Source organism: Lampetra planeri, chromosome 1, assembly GCF_965212315.1.
Source record: "Lampetra planeri chromosome 1, kcLamPlan1.2.h2, whole genome shotgun sequence".
Taxonomy (NCBI): Eukaryota; Metazoa; Chordata; class Hyperoartia; order Petromyzontiformes; family Petromyzontidae; genus Lampetra; species Lampetra planeri.
In genome coordinates this window covers 40,759,876-40,777,809 of record NC_136107.1, presented here as the reverse complement: position 1 = coordinate 40,777,809, position 17,934 = coordinate 40,759,876, and the positions used below count along the sequence as shown (strand labels likewise).

At 55.0% G+C, this 17,934-nt stretch overlaps 3 protein-coding genes across 3 annotated transcripts in view; all 3 read right to left on the bottom strand.

Moving 5' to 3' along the window:
* LOC144722954 (TOM1-like protein 2) overlaps nt 1–9,731 on the bottom strand; it is a 34,711-nt gene extending 24,980 nt beyond the window's left edge. Inside the window, exon 1 of the mRNA XM_078601420.1 lies at nt 9,517–9,731. Within this exon, the coding sequence (XP_078457546.1) occupies nt 9,517–9,577 (61 nt within the window). The 5' untranslated portion in view covers nt 9,578–9,731. The remainder of the gene's footprint in view (nt 1–9,516) is intronic.
* LOC144722966 (uncharacterized) lies at nt 667–7,267 on the bottom strand. The gene is made up of 2 exons (XM_078601433.1): nt 5,950–7,267; nt 667–1,191 (listed from the first exon to the last, which is right to left on the bottom strand). Exons 1-2 carry the CDS (start codon nt 7,219–7,221, stop codon nt 1,180–1,182), a joined length of 1,284 nt encoding a protein of 427 aa, XP_078457559.1. The 5' UTR covers nt 7,222–7,267; the 3' UTR covers nt 667–1,179.
* A 1,130-nt stretch (nt 9,732–10,861) lies between the features above and the next one.
* Nucleotides 10,862–17,892, bottom strand: ATPAF2 (ATP synthase mitochondrial F1 complex assembly factor 2). The gene is made up of 8 exons (XM_078601323.1): nt 17,509–17,892; nt 17,099–17,143; nt 15,751–15,899; nt 14,927–15,024; nt 14,169–14,249; nt 13,495–13,607; nt 12,934–13,049; nt 10,862–12,411 (listed from the first exon to the last, which is right to left on the bottom strand). The coding sequence occupies exons 1-8, from the start codon at nt 17,636–17,638 to the stop codon at nt 12,268–12,270; spliced, it is 876 nt and encodes a 291-aa protein (XP_078457449.1). The 5' UTR covers nt 17,639–17,892; the 3' UTR covers nt 10,862–12,267.
* Between the last annotated feature and the right edge of the window lie 42 nt (nt 17,893–17,934).

The following is a 17,934-nucleotide window of genomic DNA, read 5'->3' as shown; positions in this document are numbered from 1 at the left end:
AAGTGCTCCTCGAATGTGCGAGCGAATACGATTCCATCGTCCAGATGGATGAGACACGACGCCCGCTGCAACTCCATCAATCGCTGGAAAGTGGCGGGAGCCGTCTGTTAACCCATCGGCAAACAGTTGAAATGAAAGAGGCCTTGAGGCGCTCTGAAAGCCATTTTCGGTCTGGATTCGGCATCTAGTGGTAGCTGCCAGAATCCTACCAAAAGGTCAAGTGTGGAGAAAGTTTTTGCTCCTGTGAGCGCATCCAATGAGTCATCTATGCGCAGGAGCGGGTAGGCGTCTGCCAAGGTAACTTTGTTCAGCTGCCTGAAGCCTACGCAAAACCGCAAGGATCCATCCGATTTCCTAACCAATACAACCGGTGCCTCCCACGGACTTGAAGATGTCAGACTCCATCATCTCCTGCACTGCCCGCCGCACATGCTTCTTCTTGCTAGGACCCATTCTATAGGCGTTCTGCCGAACGGGTGGCGCATCGCCCGTATCAATGTGGTTCTCCATCAGCATCGTGCGACCAGTATCGTAGGGACCCTTACTGAACATGTCTGCGAAGTCACACAACAAAGTCCTGAGCTCCCCCAATTCCTTTGCCAACAGATCAGTGTTCTGTGCCAGGAGCGCGTCTGCATGCATATGTAAAGAGGAGCCGACACGAGATTGCAGGGGTCTCGTCCTTTATTCCTTTCCTTCCATTCACACCTGTCGCCAGCCGTCCCAATCCCGTTCCCGCCAAAGGCCCCCTTTCCCGCCCGTTCTCCCCTTATATCACCTCGATCACCCCTCCCCCTAACCCATCTATTGGTGGGAATCCTTCCCCTGACACCCCTACATCACCCCCCCCCCCGGAGAAAAAATAACCGTCCTCGGTTCTGCCTCCCCCATGGACCATTTAAGTCTCCCCATGCCTCCCACCACTGACAGTGACGACAGCCCTTACCCCCCCCCACAACCCTACAATGCAATATAACACAACAAATCAATTGCGCGGCCTGCCCAGGTCTCCAGCCAGCATCCCGTAACAGCCCGGACATCCACAGGCAGCAGATGACCGTGGCGGCCCCCTCCTTCGAAGGCCCTCTCGTCGCGGTCCCTGGTTCGGTGGTGCCGGTGTCGCCTTGCCTGGCGCCGCTGTCTCTCCGGCCCCCGCTCGTGCCGCCGCTCCGTCAGGCCTCACATGGGGTGCTGTAGGTGACAAGGGAACACAGGGCACCGAACCCCCTGCCGGTCGGCGCGTGGTGGTCGGCGACCTTGGCCTGGGTAGGGATGATGATGATGTTGGCAGTGATGTTGGTGGTGATGTTGGTGAAGATGACGGTGGAGAGATGTATGGCTTAAGGCGGGTGGGGTGTACAAACCATCGTCGCTTACCCAGTTGGACCTGGACGCACTGCGGTCGGAGTGCTTTGATGACCTCGACCGGCCCTTTCCAGGGTCGGTGCAGCTTTGGTGAGAGGCCAACCGGCACCTGAGGACAGTGTAGCCATGCCTGGTCCCCAACTTTAAAGGGCTTGGCTGTCACTGTCCTCTCCCGTATCCGTACATTACTCTCTTGGCTCGCGGCCGATGCGGCCTCGGCTGCTTGGCGGGCCTCTCTCAAATAAATGAGGGAGGTCTTTAGTGCCTTCGGCCATGCGTCGGCTCTTGCCGGAATGTCCGTCAGCTGCACCTCAATAGGCGGAACGGGATCCCGTCCGTACATCAGGAAAAACGGCGAGAACCCCGTCGCCGCGTGTGGGGCCACCCTGTACGCCGCTAAGACCGATGGAATGTGGAGGTCCCAGTCGGAATGGTTTTCGTCCACCACTTGGGACAGCATGGCCGCTATGGTGCGGTTAAGCCGCTCTACCATCCCATCGGTCTGGGGATGATATGGAGATGTTCGGACCTTTTTAGTGCCCAGGATAGAGCAGACGTCCTTCAATAGCTGTGAGGAGAAATTCCTGCCCTGATCCGTGAGCAACCGCTCCGGTGCCCCCTTATCAAGGACATAGCCTCCCACGAAGGCATCGGCGATGGTCTGTGCCGTTTGGTCCGGGAGGGCCCACGCCATCGGCCACCTCGTGCAGTACTCGACTCCGACCAACAGGTATTTATTTCCCCGTGGCGTGACCGGCAGCGGTCCCAAGATGTCCAACGCAACCAATTCGTTGACCCTGGTCACCGTGATGGGCTGTAGGGGCGCCCGGCTTACCCGGGGTGGCGGCTTTCGCCGCGCACATTCGACGCAGGTAGCGACCCATCGATGCACGTCAGCGGTCATACCTGGCCAAAAGTACCGACCCTGTAATGTGTGCAGTGTCTTCCGCCCTGCCAGGTGCAGCAGCTGGCGGCCGTGTACGTCCATAACCAATTGTTGACGCAGCGACTCCGGAACTACCAGGCATCGCCGGCGCCCTGTCGGGTCCCATCGCATGAGGAGATCCTCCCATACGATGTACTCCTCCCCCCCTGCCTCTGCTGAGGCGCGTAGTGTTCGCAGTGGGGCTTCCTCCAGCTGTAGCCGTCTCCAATCGTCCAAGGTCAGCCCCAGGTCGTGGTCGGTCAGCTGGACCTCACCCTGTGCGCCCTCCGCCGTGCGTACAGGAGCGATGACCGTCCCCTCCGGCCTCGCCTCCTTGCAGCGTGCCCCGCCTGTGGTGCATGCACAAGGGCCCTGGGGCACCAGTCGGGACAATGCGTCTGCGTTGGCATGTCTGGTCCCTTTGCGATGCACTACTTGGTACCTGTACTCCTGCAGGCGTTCTATCCATCTGGCCAGCTGGCCCGAAGGCTGGTCGATGCGGAGCGAATACTGCAAGGCCGCGTGGTCAGTGCGGACCGTAAATTTGCGACCATACAGGTAGGGTCGGAATTGCTGCACAAAGTGAACGACTGCCAGGAGTTCCCTACGTGTGACGCAGTAGCGCTGCTCCGCTGATGAAAGCACGCGACTACCATAGGCGATAACCACCTCCCGACCCTGCTGGACTTGCGACAAAACACTGCCGATGCCCACATCGCTGGCGTCCGTGTCCAGGATAAAGGGGAGGCCAAAATCCGGAAAGGCCAATGGTGGTGCATCTGTCAGACGTGAGCGCAGCTGCTGGAATGCCTCTTCCTCCAGAGGGCCCCAATAAAACCTCTGGTTCTTCGCCGTCAACACGTGCAAGGGCTTGGCAATGGTTGCGAAGTTGGGCACAAACCGGCGGTAGTAAGAAACGAAACCCACAAACCGGCGTACCTCCGGAACCGTTGTGGGAACAGCCCAGGCCCTCACGCAGGCCGTCTTTTCCGGGTCTGTAGCCACTCCCGACTCACTGACGACGTGGCCCAAGTAGCGTACCGACGACTGCATAAGGTGGCACTTCGACGGCTTGAGCTTCAAGTTCGCGTTCCGGAACCGCAGGAACACCTGACGCAATCGGTCAATGTGTTCCTCGAATGATCGGCTGAAAACAATGACGTCGTCCAGGTAGATGAGGCACGTTTCCCATTGGAGGCCTGCCAAGGCCAACTCCATTATGCGTTGGAACGTTGCCGGCGCCGTCTGGAGGCCCATAGGCAGGCAGTTGAACTCGAACAGGCCCTGTGGTGTCCGGAATGCTGTTTTAGGCCGGGAGTCCGCGTCTAGTGGGACCTGCCAGAACCCGGACAACAAATCCAGCGTACTGAAAAATTTTGCTCCCGCCAGTGCATCCAATGAGTCGTCGATACGTGGTAGGGGATATGCGTCGGCCAGCGTGACGGCATTGAGGCGTCGGAAGTCCACACAGAATCTCAGTGACCCATCTGACTTCTTGACTAGGACCACCGGTGCCCCCCAGGGACTCGAGGATGGAGAAATTATGTCGGCCCGCAGCATCTCCTGCACCGCTTGTTGAATGTGCCCTTTTTCCATTGGGCTCATTCTATATGTGTTTTGGCGCAGGGGTGCGGCATCTCCCGTGTTGATGTGGTGCTGTGACAGATTTGTGCGCCCTAGGTCGAACGGTCCCCGGCTGAACACGTCCGAGAACTCCTGCAATAACGAGTGCAGCTGCTGTTTCTGGTCGGGCGGCAATCCCGGCTCAGGCCCCGCCAGCTGGTCCATCCACGATTTGGCCCCTCTGTCCTCGGACTGGCCGATGCTGCCTACAAGCTCGGGCTCTGTCCCTGGGGCTCCTAGTGACAAGGGACTAACGTGGGCCAGAACTGTTCCCTCCTGCACCGTCGCTGTTCTATCGGAGGTGTTCAGCACCTGAATGAACAGATGCTGGTTCCTCTGTACAATAGTTTCGGCCCCCACCAGCGCATGACGATCCATGGCCGCTGACGCCGGAGACACCAGGATGGGTGAGTCTGGTCGGGCTGTCACGAGGGGGGACCGATATTGCAGCGGAACCAGCATCTGGGCTGCCGGGGGAATGGAGACAGACTTACTGACCAGAGCCTGCACGTAGGGTACACCCCGGCTGGCCCCCTCCGCCTTTAGGAAATGGAGATGCGTTCCCTGGACTTCCACCCGCCCATTGGCCAGATCGATTTTCATTGGCATCCGCCTCAGAAAGTCCGTCCCCAACAGGCAGGGTACGGGCAACGTTGCGGAGACAAGGATGGGTCCTGCTACCGAAAGCTGCCCAATCTGTATCGGGGCTTCAACCTGGCCCAGGAAGCCCATGCTGCCTCCATTTGCTGCAATGAACGTTGTCTTGACGGGGACTAAAGGTCGGATTTTATCCGGCAGCATCTCATGCATGGTGCTCGAGATGATCGTGGCTGATGCCCCGTATCGACCAAGATACGTGCCGACACTCCCGCGATTTCACCGACCAGGACCGAGGTTCCTGACGTGGCCGCTACCACCCGCCTTGCCAGCTTCCTCCATTGTGTGGCTGAGTCCGGCCACTGACCAGGCGGCGTCTCGTTATCCTGTGGTGCATGGTGAAATGATGGGGGATGGGTGTGGATGGACTGAAGATGGGGTTCCTCCCTTTGGAGTGCGTCCCAGCAGGGTGAACGCGCCCTTGTTACATAGTGTGGGCTTACCCCTGGGTTGCGGGCTGGGCTCTCTAAGTAGTGCAAATTGCCCCCCCAAGGTGACGTAGGATGGGCCCCCCTTGTGGTGTGGGGGGGCCCCCCCATTGCAGGGGGCGGTGGGGACTGGGGGGTGGGCCTTCCCGTGAGCCCCTCTCTTTCCTTTGTCACGGGGGCGTGGTCCCCCTGGTTCCGTCTCGCTCTGTCGCAAAGCGGTGGTGAGGCGGGTCGTGGAATTGCTCCAGGGCGCAATGTCAATCGTGTGGGCTGCCTCCGCCCCCGGGCCGTTGCCCCTGGCAACTCGCCGGCGTTGCAGGTAACTGGTGACGTCACGCCCGCCCGCGCAACCCCGCCCGCCCGCGAAACCACGCCCACCCGCGACGTCACGCCCGCCCGCGCAACCCCGCCCGCCCGCGAAACCACGCCCACCCGCGACGTCACGCCCGCCCGCGAACCCACGCCCGCCCGCGAAACCCCGCCCGCGCGCGACGTCACGCCCGGCATCGACGTCGCTGCCGGCCGCGACGTCACTTCCGCCCGCGACGTCACCTCCGCCCGCGACGTCACCTCCGTCCGCGACGTCCCTCCCGGCGTCGGCGCGACTCCCGGCGCGGTCCCCGGCCTCGGCGCGATCCCCGACGCGGTCCCTGGCCCCGGCGCGATTCCAGGCGCGGTCCACGGCCCCGGCGCAATTCCCGGCGCGATCCGCGACACCACTTCCGACCGCGACGTCACTTCCGGACGCAACGTCACGTCCGTTCGCGACGCCACTCCGGGTCGCGATGCGACCACAGGCCCCGGCGCTATCCCCTTCCCCCGACCAGAACAGCGGGGACCGGGAAACGACACCACCGGCGCCCACCCCGAGGAGACTCCCGGTGAGTTCGCGGCGTCGGAAGTGTAATTACCCGGCCCGCCCGAGAGGCCGGGTGGGACGGCGTCACTCGCCTGGCTCCTGTCGGCGTTCGGCCCCGGCAGGTTCCAGGTGACGTTGGCGGCCTCCGGCTCCGTGCGGCACCCCCTCGCCACATGCCCCTCGCGACCACAACGGTGGCAGACCCACGGGGCGTTGCGTCGGGGGGGCTCGGCGCGATGTTGTAGAGGCGGCTGCCAGCGACGCGGCGGTTGGTCCCTCTGCTCCGCCAGTCCCCGGATCGCCGCGTACACCTCCCGCAGCGATGGCTCCGTCTCAGACGTCGGCGGTCCGTCCCCAGATGCCCCACCGGCAGCCTGTGGTGACGGTGCAGGTTCGGCGGTTAGTGTCGCTGGACCAAGTAGCGCCGCGGCAACGGCTGGGCTGTTCCCCCCCGCCGCGCCAGCCACCGGGCCCACGGGTGGCGCCCGGCCCATGACCTGCTCGTGGGCTTGGATGGTCCGGGCAGCCCACAGCGAGGTGCGTTCTTCCGGCGTCACTACGGGCATTACAACGCCGGCGCGGCAAGCGTAGGCGATGAGGTGCTCGACCACGAGGTCCTCGAGCGCTTCTTCAGCCAGGCGAGGGAAAGCTCTCCTCGCCAACACGAGCAGCGCCCCCCTGTAGGCTAAAGGGGATTCTTTAGCCCCTCGCTGGCGATCCTGGAACCGTTTAAAGGCTCCTTCCGCCGGGCAATAGATCTCCCCCAAAGCCTCGTAGGCCGCCTGTAGCGTGGACTTGCTGTGCGAGGGAAGGGAGGTGTAAGAGGAGAGTGCTTCTTTGCCCAGAACAGATGGCAGCGCTCGTAGGGCCTCTTCGTCTGTCCACTCGAGAGCGTGGAAGGCAGCCTCGAATCGGCGGACAAACTCCTCCCAATCTTCTTCCTCAGCCACAAACTTGTCGACGGGCCCCAGCCGACGCGGCCGTCCGGCCACCTGCTCTCCGTGTTGGGTGTTTAGCCCTGGGGGTTTTGGCGGGAGCGGCGGCGGCTGGCGTGACGAGGTTGGTTGCGGCTCCTGCCCGGCCGGCTGGTCGGCGTCCGGTTCCCGTGGCCTCTCCTCCCGTAGTACGCGTGGGGGTGGGGGTCCCGGTGCCGGCGGGCCCCCCATAGGGAGCCTCTGCAAGAGCTCCTGGAGCGCCCTCTCCACGCGGGCCATGCGGTCCTCCATGCGATCCTCCAGGCGATCCGGGCCCCCTTCTGCTGCTTCTGACAGCAGGCCCCCTTGTTGCCCAGGATGTGAAGGATCCCCGGCCCCTGCTTCCTCCTCCCTCGGCTCCCTCCCGCGAGGATTCTTCTTTGTAGCCATTAGGATCCCACCGCTGCCACCAAATGTAAAGAGGAGCCGACACGAGATTGCAGGGGTCTCGTCCTTTATTCCTTTCCTTCCATTCACACCTGTCGCCAGCCGTCCCAATCCCGTTCCCGCCAAAGGCCCCCTTTCCCGCCCGTTCTCCCCTTATATCACCTCGATCACCCCTCCCCCTAACCCATCTATTGGTGGGAATCCTTCCCCTGACACCCCTACACATACACATAGAGGCTCTTTGATTATCCCTCGGTTAGACACGCGTCGTGAGAAGTCAAAGATGTGGCCAACGAGGGCTACAGAAACGACTGCAGGTCGCACTCGTTTCTCCCAGCCACGCGTGTCTCGTTCCTAACGCGCCACTGCCCGTGTGTGCGGTGTCACCCGATAGCCGCGCCCCGTCAATTATGAATGGGCGCTCGCGAACACGACGTCTCGCCCACGACGCTCGCAATATCCCCGGCGAATAAAGCGATTCAGTCGTGAACGCTTCGATTTGAATCCGCTTCCGCGCCGTCGCACGATGAATGATTGCCGACATGGCGCGTTTCGTGAGAGGAGAGGAGCGGAGCTTCCCCGCTGCCCGTCGTCGGCAATGCGGACAGTGCCGCCACGACATGGAGTGGTGAGCGCGCCAGACTTGCAAAGCAGAGGCCACGCGTGCGACCTCCCGGCTCAGCAGTTGAAACAGCCATTTAGTGACACCCATGAAAGCACACTTTACATTTGCAAAGTGACGCATTTCATCCGTAGATCCACACCAAGCCACACCGTGTATGAAAAGCAGGAAATAAACAGAACCTGCAGAGTAAACGGCCAGAACTTAAGGGGTGAAGGCCACTTTACAGAGGTGAGTTTTCGAGACAAACTTAAATAGCGCCAACGACTCTGATCGTCTTATTAGCAAAGGCAACGCGCTCCGAGGCTTGGGGGCTGCACAGTGGCCAAGGCGCAGCCCCGAAACAGAAACAGAGCCACGACCTGGGATGCCTGAGGAGGTGATCCGCACATCTCCTGGACCTCGTATTTGGCGCTGTTGCATTGGCAGTGAAGCACAAGTACCACAAACAAATGTGCTATGAAGGAGGGTCATTGCTCGAAAGGTCGCCTTTGACGTTTTTCTTTTAAGGCGGTGTTGTTGTTGACGAGTGTGTTGAGTTTTTCTCGTTGAAACAATGGGGGTGAGTTTATTCAAATCTCACGCCTCTGTCCACCACCCAGCAGTACAAACCAGTGAAGCACAGTCGTGCGGTGGGAAGAGTAGGCCAAAGATACCCTTCAGTGGGGCTCTCCAGCGCTCCATGTAGGGGAGGTGCGTGTGCCATCAGTGAGGTGAGCTTCCAGTTATACTGTGCTGTATTACACGGCTTAAAAAACTAAAACTAAACTAAAAACAATTTTTATTTTACCAGGTAAGGCCCACTGAACTGTTTAGCTCTTTTTCAGAAGCGACCTGGCCACAAATGATCGATAAACGAAGTGGCTTATCTTGTGGAAATTTACAGCAGCCAAATACTTTAAACAGCGTGGCATTGCAATTAAATCAACGTCAATTGGCTTCGCAATATCCATTGGCTGCAGCGGTTTCATAATAAAAAATAATGGGGCATTCAACAAAGTGTTCCTCTATATTGCACTGTATCGCCTATCACTGGGTGTGGTTAACGCTTCATAAAATAAACATTCCGGCCCAGAATCACAAATGTGTGAACACAATGGCATATCAAGTGTCTCTTTCTCACAGGAATATTGTATATACATAGACACAGGTGCCCGTTTAGCCTCATGGGTTGTCAGGGCAAGTGCTGTTAGCAAGCATCTATTGAGGCATGCTTGGCACATCATAAAGAGTGGCGTGCCCAGTGCCACACACGGTCCAAACCACCTTTGTCTTTCCATGACTGATGGTGGCCTGACTTTCAACGAGTCAATCTAGACTCTAGAGGATGCCCAGACCACGTTGAGGACTGGCCCAAGGGCAGGGCTCCACTGAAAACAGCACTCGGACACTCGGGCCAGTGGAAGGTAAGAATGGGCTGCAGTTAGGAACCACAGGTCCAGGTTTTTCCCAGGATCGTAGACGGAATTGATGCCGCCTGTTGTTAGTTGTATAACACTGGCACACCACTCACAAGGCATTCACATGTAGTGCTCTCCTCTTCTAGAATTGCGACATATTCTTCTTACTGTAGCTCAGAGGTGGCAACTGGCTGCTGGCGTGAGCTGAACAATGAGCCACAGTGAAGACTGCACTGCTATGGTTGTACAGGTGTGTGCGTGTGTGAGCGCGCTTACCTATCAGGCGTCCGAGAGGCGTGTTCAGTGGTCGAGGCATCAGCACCTCCATGAAAGACATGCCGCTCGTGTTGGTGCCACCGTTGATGTAGATGCTGCTGCTGTTGATGTTGCTGATGTCGCTGTTGACGATGAGCCTGCTGATATTAATGTGGACTCTGCCGCTGGACCTGATGGCGAGGCTGGCGACTACGCCAGCCCTGGGTCCCCCACGAGGGGCAGGGCTCAGTGGGCCACGGTAGCTCGGGGGGGGTTACGGAGCCCCCACCCCGAGCTCGGGTTGGCTGTGCGAGGGAGGAGGGAGGTTTTGGTCCCTGTCCGCATCACTGCTTGCGTTGCGAGTGGGTGTCACATTTAAACCGCCCTGGACTTTAATTTCCAGAGTAGCTCAAAGCCATTTCGCGTGGATTTTTCGCCGGGTCCTCTGGGGTTTCCCTCCACGTTTAGAATCAATATACGTTTAGAATCAATATACGTTTAGAATCAATATACGTTTAGAATCAATATACGTTTAGAATCAATATACGTTTAGAATATTTGGATGATAAAAATGTTCACTTAAGCCACTTCGTTGAGGTATCAATTGTGGCCAGGTCGCTTCTGAAAAAGAGCTACATAGTTCAGTGGGCCTGATCTAGTGAAATACAAAAGTTATAGTTACATTTATAATGTCATAACGTTTATAGAAATGTATTAATCTAGGATAGCCTCACCGAATCCCATAACTGTTTAAGAGCATCCTGCATTGAGATGTTTGACCAGTTATTTTTTTTCAATCAGCTATCATTTTAAAGTCCACAATTGAGAAGATAACGTTAACCAGTTTGCACGAATGGGTTCACAGACCCTTGTACGGCCATCCTGTGGAAACCTCACAAATCAGCAGGCTTGTAAATTTCACTAATCTGTGAGCTCGGCGTGACTGCAACATCATGCAATAATAATACAAACGGTTGTGTTTTAAGTCTATGCCAATGACTCAGGTTGCTTATAGCCCTTGCCATTGCCTCTGGGGTTGCGTTTGTCATAAAAAACGTAGTGTGAGAAAAATGACATCCATGTGGGCATCCGATGCATTGACGCTGCCACTTAACCTCTGAATTTGAAAAATGTTACCTTCAGACAGCATTGTCATGTCGTAATGTTCTCTTGGTCGGTGTGAGATAGCGTTGCCCCTTCGCATGCGTGGGTTTTCTCCCGCATGTATAATGAAATCTGATTGGCTGAAAACATCTTAATATATAGAGAACTGCAGAGCAATTGTTTCTTGGGTAAATTTGGACCCAGACATCTCACTCTTCTTTTATTATAACAAAGCAACAAAACCAAAAACTTGACAACAAAATAATTCAGCCTCCCATTTATTTTCGGTCAAAGCCTTATTACATGTATATATGAACTTCTTTTGCACCGTATGTAGCCAACCGTGCTCACTGGAGGTGCAGTATGTGTGTTGAACTTCATTCGCATCGTACATAGCCAACCGTGCTCACTGGAGGTGCAGCATGTATCTGTGTTGAACTTCTTTTGCACCTTACGTCGCTAACTGTGCTAATCGGAGGTGCAGGGGAAGGATAACAAAACACCAAAATCGGTTCTAAAGAAATTCGTTTTCAATGTCGATGATTTGAAAGTGCATAGCTCCAGTGGCTTCCTAATATCGGAAGGAAGCGTGTTTGAAAGCGTGTAACGCGGTAACCGTCTTTGTCCGATGGCTGAGCCAAAAGCCACTGCTGCAAGGATGACCGGAGTTTGTGTGATGGTTTATGCTCATTGATGACATCAGCAAGGTATTCTACGTGAAGAGGTAAACATCATGAAGCGTGTTAATAGGCCTGCAACGATTCTGCCCCCTCATTATTCGACTGTCAGTACAGGGGGTACGGCTCGATTCAAGAATCTGCGTTGTTTACCAATACGGTGAATGTGGCGCTACTGGCGGTTGCAGACGTCACGCGAATCAATTACATGCGACGTGTGACTCTTAAAGGCCTTTAATGAGTTTGTTTCTAAATATCTCACCACCAATCTGATAAAGTTTTACGTTTCACTGCGAAAACTTAGATCTGTTTCTGCTCTCCTACTCATTATGATTCCATAAATACCACGTTGTTGTTCTATGGGAGATGGAGATTTTTGCAGCCAGGCTCTACGATTGTGGAATTCCTTTCCTCCTCGGTTCATAGGAGAATCTGAATCTGTTACACTTTTTTAATCGTCTCAAAACTCCCTTGTTTGTGCAGCAGGCTTTCTCCATACCACAAGCTTTATGTAAATCACTTTGAGGCCTTTTGCGACCTGTGCTGCAGAAATCCGAATTTATTTATATTATTAAAAACCTATTTTTTTTATTCACACTTCGCAGTGTGTGTACCAGGAGCAAAAAGGCGCCGCAGTGGCGAGATGTTAACGACCTCGCCTGGAATGCAGGTCTTGGGTTCGATCCCGTGGTCACGTGGATTTTTAGCCAGGTCCTCCGGTTTTTCCCTCCATATTTAGAATCAACGTGCGTTTAATGTCTTTGGCTGCTATAAATTTCCACACGATAAGCCACTTCGTTGAGCTATCATTTATGGCCAGGTCGCTTCTGAAAGAGCTAATAGCTCAGTGGGCCTTACCTGGTCAAATTTAAATAGTTATAGTAAAGACTCTGATTGTAATCTGTGAATCGATGCATCATTGCAAGCCTACGGTCGACACACCGATGCTTTGCACGCCACGGGGGGGGGGGAGCTTCTTTGGGCCCCCCAGTCACGACTCGTTGGCCAGCAGCTTGTGCTTGAAGACGGCGTTCTCGCAGCTCAGGCACACGAAGAGGGCGCCGGCGGCCGTGCGAGCCCGCACCTGCAGGATGTCCAAGTCGTGGGCCCACTCGACGTTGCCCCAGCGCGCGATCTGCGCGCCACGCAGAGCGTCACGCCGTGCGACGACACCCGCGGTGAACACGACGCCTGCGCCCGCGACTCAAAGCCTACAACCAAACCGCCCGGCGTGTGGCGATCTCGGAAGATCGTCAAAAGCAAGCAGGCTTGAGCCGCCTGGATTGATGGTGCTTGGATGGGCGACCACGATGCGTAAAGAGAGGTTGTCATTGTGCTGTTGCTGCTGCTGCGAGGCTACGATGTGGGCAGTAGGGGGCAGTGCAGCAACCGTTGGATCAATTCACCCAGTTTTCAAAAGAGTAAATACCTAATGGCAATACAATCATTTACTCAAGTTGTTCACAATTGGACTATCTTCTAGTGAAGTTAAAATGCACCCCCCCTCATTGCAGATGGGCAGAGCTAATTTATGAACGATTTGAACCTCAGTTGGAAAGTGTTAATTAGGGCCGGAGCTGCTTTCAGCATGAAAGCAGTCTGTGTCAGCGCTCAGCAGTGTCTAGGGTGCAAGCACGCCGGGAGACGAGGACAATACCTGGAACTCCTCCTCGAGGCGAGAGAGCAGCACGGCTTCTTCCACATTCAAGTGTCGATCAACTAGCGCCAGGGTCAGGACCAGAGACTTCAGCTGCATCACCACGTACTCCAGGCCTGCACACGCATGCACGACAGCGGTCACAGGCCAGAGCCAATGGAGTGAAAATTACACATTATTGTGATTAGAACACAGCACTTCTGCAAATGATGAGAAACTAAACAGACATAAAAGTGCGTGCACGCTGCAAACAAATGATACACACTAAAGGCTATTTATAGATGCCAAAATGAGTGATTATGATCAATTAATTGGTTATCCCATCATGCCTAGCATGTTCTGTGACATCGACATACCGAATTAATGAAATGCACAGTCTTGTTTCAGACCACCAACTCAAATGAGTAAAGGTTTGTGGCCATATAGCGAGTAGCAGAAGCATAACTCTGTGCTTTGCGTGCATCACATCGAGTGTGGAATGCTCATCAACCCAGCTCGTTCGCTGTGGTCGATGAGAGGGCCAAATTGCCTCGTGGTCTGGGTCACTTTGGGTGCCAATACCGATGAGGGCCCAGGCGTTGTACGACAGCAGGTGCTGGTTCAGCGTGTTGCGCGTCTCCTGCGGGATTTCTGGCCCCATGATGCTGGTGGAGGATCCAATGGTGACGCCATACCTGTCAAAGGAATGATTGCAAAGGACATCTAGACCTCGGTTTTCATGGAGGACGAAACCTAGTCAGCTCGAATGCAGCTGCCCTCATTTCTCCCAAAATTAAAGTGATATAGATGACTCGAGTTTGTTTTAAACAAAGTGTTTTCATGATTTCCGAGTTTCTCGACGTATCACACGAGTTGGACAGGGCTTTCCCCAAATCTATATGTCTGCCGAGCCTGATTTCCCATGTAAAATTCATCTCAGTGCGAGAAGCCAAATCATCCCGGAGAATTCTGCTCCTGCCTCAATTGGTTATCTAAAAACACGGAAAAAATATAACACGCGGAAATGGGGAACAGGGAGAGCGCAACTCACGTATGCACTTAAGTTCTGTGGAGTTGGGTACAAACTTAGAACACAAGCAAGCTGCAAAACAATGTTTTTTTTCAGCTTTTCGCATGAATGAATGTTGAACCGTGAGAATGTTATGCGTGTTTTGGCCTGCCTCTCTGATCCTCTGGCAATAACACGGAACCCTAAATCAGAATATTTTTTTATCAGAAGGCCGAAGGTGACTCACCGCTCCTCGGCCCACGAGAGCACCGGGTCCCACTCTCCCTGCTGCAGGCTCACCAACGCGGGCGGTTCCTCCATGCGGTAGCTGTGACGACCACACACGTCCCATTAGGGTTGGCCTCGCCCATTATCAAGCGATCGATTACTGAACATTGGCTCCATGACTCGACGAACACGTGAATAGTTGGAGAATCAAAATGTCTTCCCTCGGTTCCCATGTGTGGCGCTGGACAGGAGGTGGTGATGTGCAGGACTTAGTGACATTATTATTATCAGACGTGCTAACAGGGGGTTTCCTGCTTTCGAGAGGCACAATGTAGATAGAAATGGTCGTAAGTTAAGGGGCCCAAGTAATCGACCAAAAAAAGAGCATTCGATTACAATTACAGTTGTACAGCGAGAAAGTAGCACACAAGCTTCGAAGACCCACTGAGCTACGTAGCTCTTTTTAAGAAGTGACCTGGCCACAAATGATAGCCCAACGAAGTGGCTTATGTGGAAATGTATTGCAGCCAAATTCTAGAAACGCACGTTTCTAAATGTGGATGAAAAAACCTGATGACTCGGAGAAAAATCCACGTGACCATGGGGAGAACATGGACAGTCCAAATATACAGGCGTAAGGGTCGGGATCGAACCCACAACCTCATGGACACCTGGCGAGGTAGTTAACATCTCGGTGCAGTGTGCTGCGTGTGGAAAACATTTCCAAGTTGCCAACCTGTGCGGGAGTGGGAGGGGGGGAAAGGGGGGGGGCCTCACCAGATGGTGTCGGTGTCGAGGTATTTGAGTGCGGCGGAGGCCAACTGCTCCGGCGCTCGGTGGGTCGGGTTGTCCAGGGCCGTGTTGCACAGCGTCGTCTGCACACGCCGGCGAGAGATGGCGCGTCGTTCCGTCGCAATCGTTACGTCACTTTTCTGCGTGTGCACGTGCAGCCCATTTGTCAATCCGGCTGCCAGATTTCAATCCACAGCTGGATTAGAACTTGCTCACGTCGTGCAGGCAGCGAAGGATATTTAACAATGCTCCAAAATGCAGTTGCGAGCCAGCTTAGCTCCCGAGATCGGATCGGATCAGGCGCTCCCCAGGTGATTTCGTCAGAGGCATATCACATTGCCTTTTATTATAAAACGTTTCCTATCAATACATCACGGTATTTTGCTTACAGGCCTTTGTTAATCCGCGTGCTAGATGAAGACCTGTCCACGCTATATGAGTCATGAGTGTGATTTGACCACGACTTAAGGAAACCGAATGGCATCAATGAGAGGAGTGGCGCACACATGATGTGCAACGTCATCACACTGGCCGGAAAAGCTTATCCATTTATCCACAAGTCTTGGGCAACCCTTTCAATGTGGCTGGTGTTCTCCAGGGTAAGTCTCTATTAGCTATACAACTTTATGCAAGCGTTTTATTCACGTTAGATCTTCTTTATGAGAGGAATAATAATCGCACGTTTCAGACAAAAAGATGGTACAGCTAATGTATCTACACTGTCAACCTTGGGTTGAACAGCGATATCGACATCCCCGGCTGATTTTAGGAGGAGCAGCAGCAGCGTTGAGCGCTAATGCACCACTCACCAGGTGCATGCTGTGCATCTGGATGACGTTCTTCTGCATGTCCCACTCGGTGGCCACGGCGACAGCCAAACCCTCGCTGGGCACGGCGAACAGCTTCCCCTGCGGTGTGCGCAGCTTGCGGCGGTCCAGGTTCACCTCAAACATGCCGCCTGTTGGGACGGACGCACCTCTTCGTCGGTGGGTGGGTGCCAGCGTTGCACCATCAAGGGCACGGCAAATCCTCGCTCAGCGCGCGGTGTTCACACTACAACGTGGTTTCGCTATAATAATAACGCGGTTCTTCCATTAGGAACACTTTTCGCGCATCGTTATAACACGGAACACGGACCGTTATAACTTCGTTTCCGAGTGGTTGATGACGAACTACTTTCCTGAGCTGCACGGCTGACAAGCGGTAGTGATACAGTACACGGAATCATACAGTAACGCGGCGGCGTACCCTCAGTTATTTTTCTCAGCATATCACTGTGTGCATATTACATCCTATCTCACTACAGTTTATTGTTACATTATTTATGGGGATTATTGTTTTCGCTGAACGCTTTTGTCGCTGAACGCGGCACTTTTCAGGAACGCATCTACCGCTGTAGATGCATCTTGTTGGTGATGCCCCCAGGGTCTGGAATGCTACGCTAATAAACTGCAACTTGGATCACTAGCGTTTATACATTTCCCACACTCGTAATGTTGTTTTTTTCCTTTGAGTTATTTCAATCTCGAGAAATGTCATTGCGTCCGACACTGTCACGAGATTTAATGTAAATCAGTTCCACGTTAAAAAAAGTTTGTAAATGAAGTTGAAGGGTAACTCGTCAAAGATGTGGGACCAGTATGGTGAGTTCCAAGTTCGTTGTTTAATGCCGACCTCATGGATTTACTCTACAATGGAAGGGACCCAGACATTGCCATTCGTGGTAATCCCCCACATCCGACTGGACCTACACTGGCTTCCAACCGAGCTCCGTGCACGGCCCAAACTCAAGTTGCTTAATTCACAAAGCACGCTTTCAAGCACGCTTTCAGCAATTGCCTCGACATTTGACCTTTAAACTGCAGCTCCTCCCGAGCCTCGATTTCGGCAAAAAAAGTTTCGGATCTCGGACTTTTTCGGTCCTTGAACAACTGCGCCTGGTCGCTGAAGTTCTCCCATTCAGAAACTAACAGGAGACTTATTTCCTCGGATATGTGAAATAAACTAGAGATGATTTGTGTTGCCCTAGTTCGGCGCTCGGAAGCCCTTTGTGTCTGCTACGCAGTATAAAACGTGTACACCATCATCATCATCATAGTCTAATGATGCATGGCACTGGTGGCACTGGTGACACTGCCGTGTTGTAATGGTAGTTACCTTCCCCGTGTGTTATCGACACATCGCTGTAAACGCGTTTCTTTTCTGCAAGAGACACAACAGCACACGTCGACTGCATTAATACTAAATGTTACACATCTGCTCAACCGAGGGACATAAAGCACTTTGATAGATTGAGGTTCATTCGCCCGTGAGCTGTCTAGGCCAACGTGATCCCGCAGCAGTGGTTTGACAGGGTAGCTGATGGGCGAGCGGCGACGAGGAGATGGAAGCTGATTATCGTGGCTCTCGAGTCTGTAAGTACCAGGAGGAGCCTGCGCCGGTACTCGGGGCGCAGCCCAGACAAGCTGCACAGCGGACGATGACCCCGTGGTGTGATGACTGGCGCCATGGCCCACACCAACCGCGCTGCGCCACGGGCAGCGATCTCTGAGCCTCCCTCATCTCACCTCGGAAGAAGCGGCGCGACTCCCGCCGCGGTGCGATCGCCCCCGAGAGGAGGAGGCTGCCGCTGCTGCTGCCGCTGCAGCCGCAGCTGCGGGACGCGGCGCTGAAGACCCGCAACGCGCCCTTGAGCATCGTCGTCGTCGTCGTGCCGCTCTGGGGGTGACGGCAGCTGCGGCGGCGAGGGGGCACGGCACGCGTCGACCCAGCGGGGCGCGTGCGGGGAGACGCAGCGATGGAACGAGCTCAGGCTGCAGGCAGCAGGCGGGTTGCCAGCAGTGGACTGCCCGTCCAGGCCGGCGCTGCTGACGAGGAGGCGCAAGCAGCGGATAGAGCACTGCACGCTCCACGTGCCGCCCACCCGCTGCGGTCGAGGGGTCGAGAGGGGTCGCGGCGGAGAGCGCCCTGGGTCGTCGAGGCGGCCATGTTTG

Coding starts and splice junctions, on each gene's coding strand:
- LOC144722966 (XM_078601433.1), bottom strand. CDS start 7,221: ATGGCTACAAAGAAGAATCCTCGCGGGAGGGAGCCGAGGGAGGAGGAA.
- ATPAF2 (XM_078601323.1), bottom strand. CDS start 17,638: ATGCTCAAGGGCGCGTTGCGGGTCTTCAGCGCCGCGTCCCGCAGCTGC. Junction 15,900..17,098: donor GTCGATAACACACGGGGAAG/GTAACTACCATT, acceptor CCGTCCCAACAG/GCGGCATGTTTGAGGTGAAC. Junction 15,025..15,750: donor AGATGCACAGCATGCACCTG/GTGAGTGGTGCA, acceptor CGGCGTGTGCAG/ACGACGCTGTGCAACACGGC.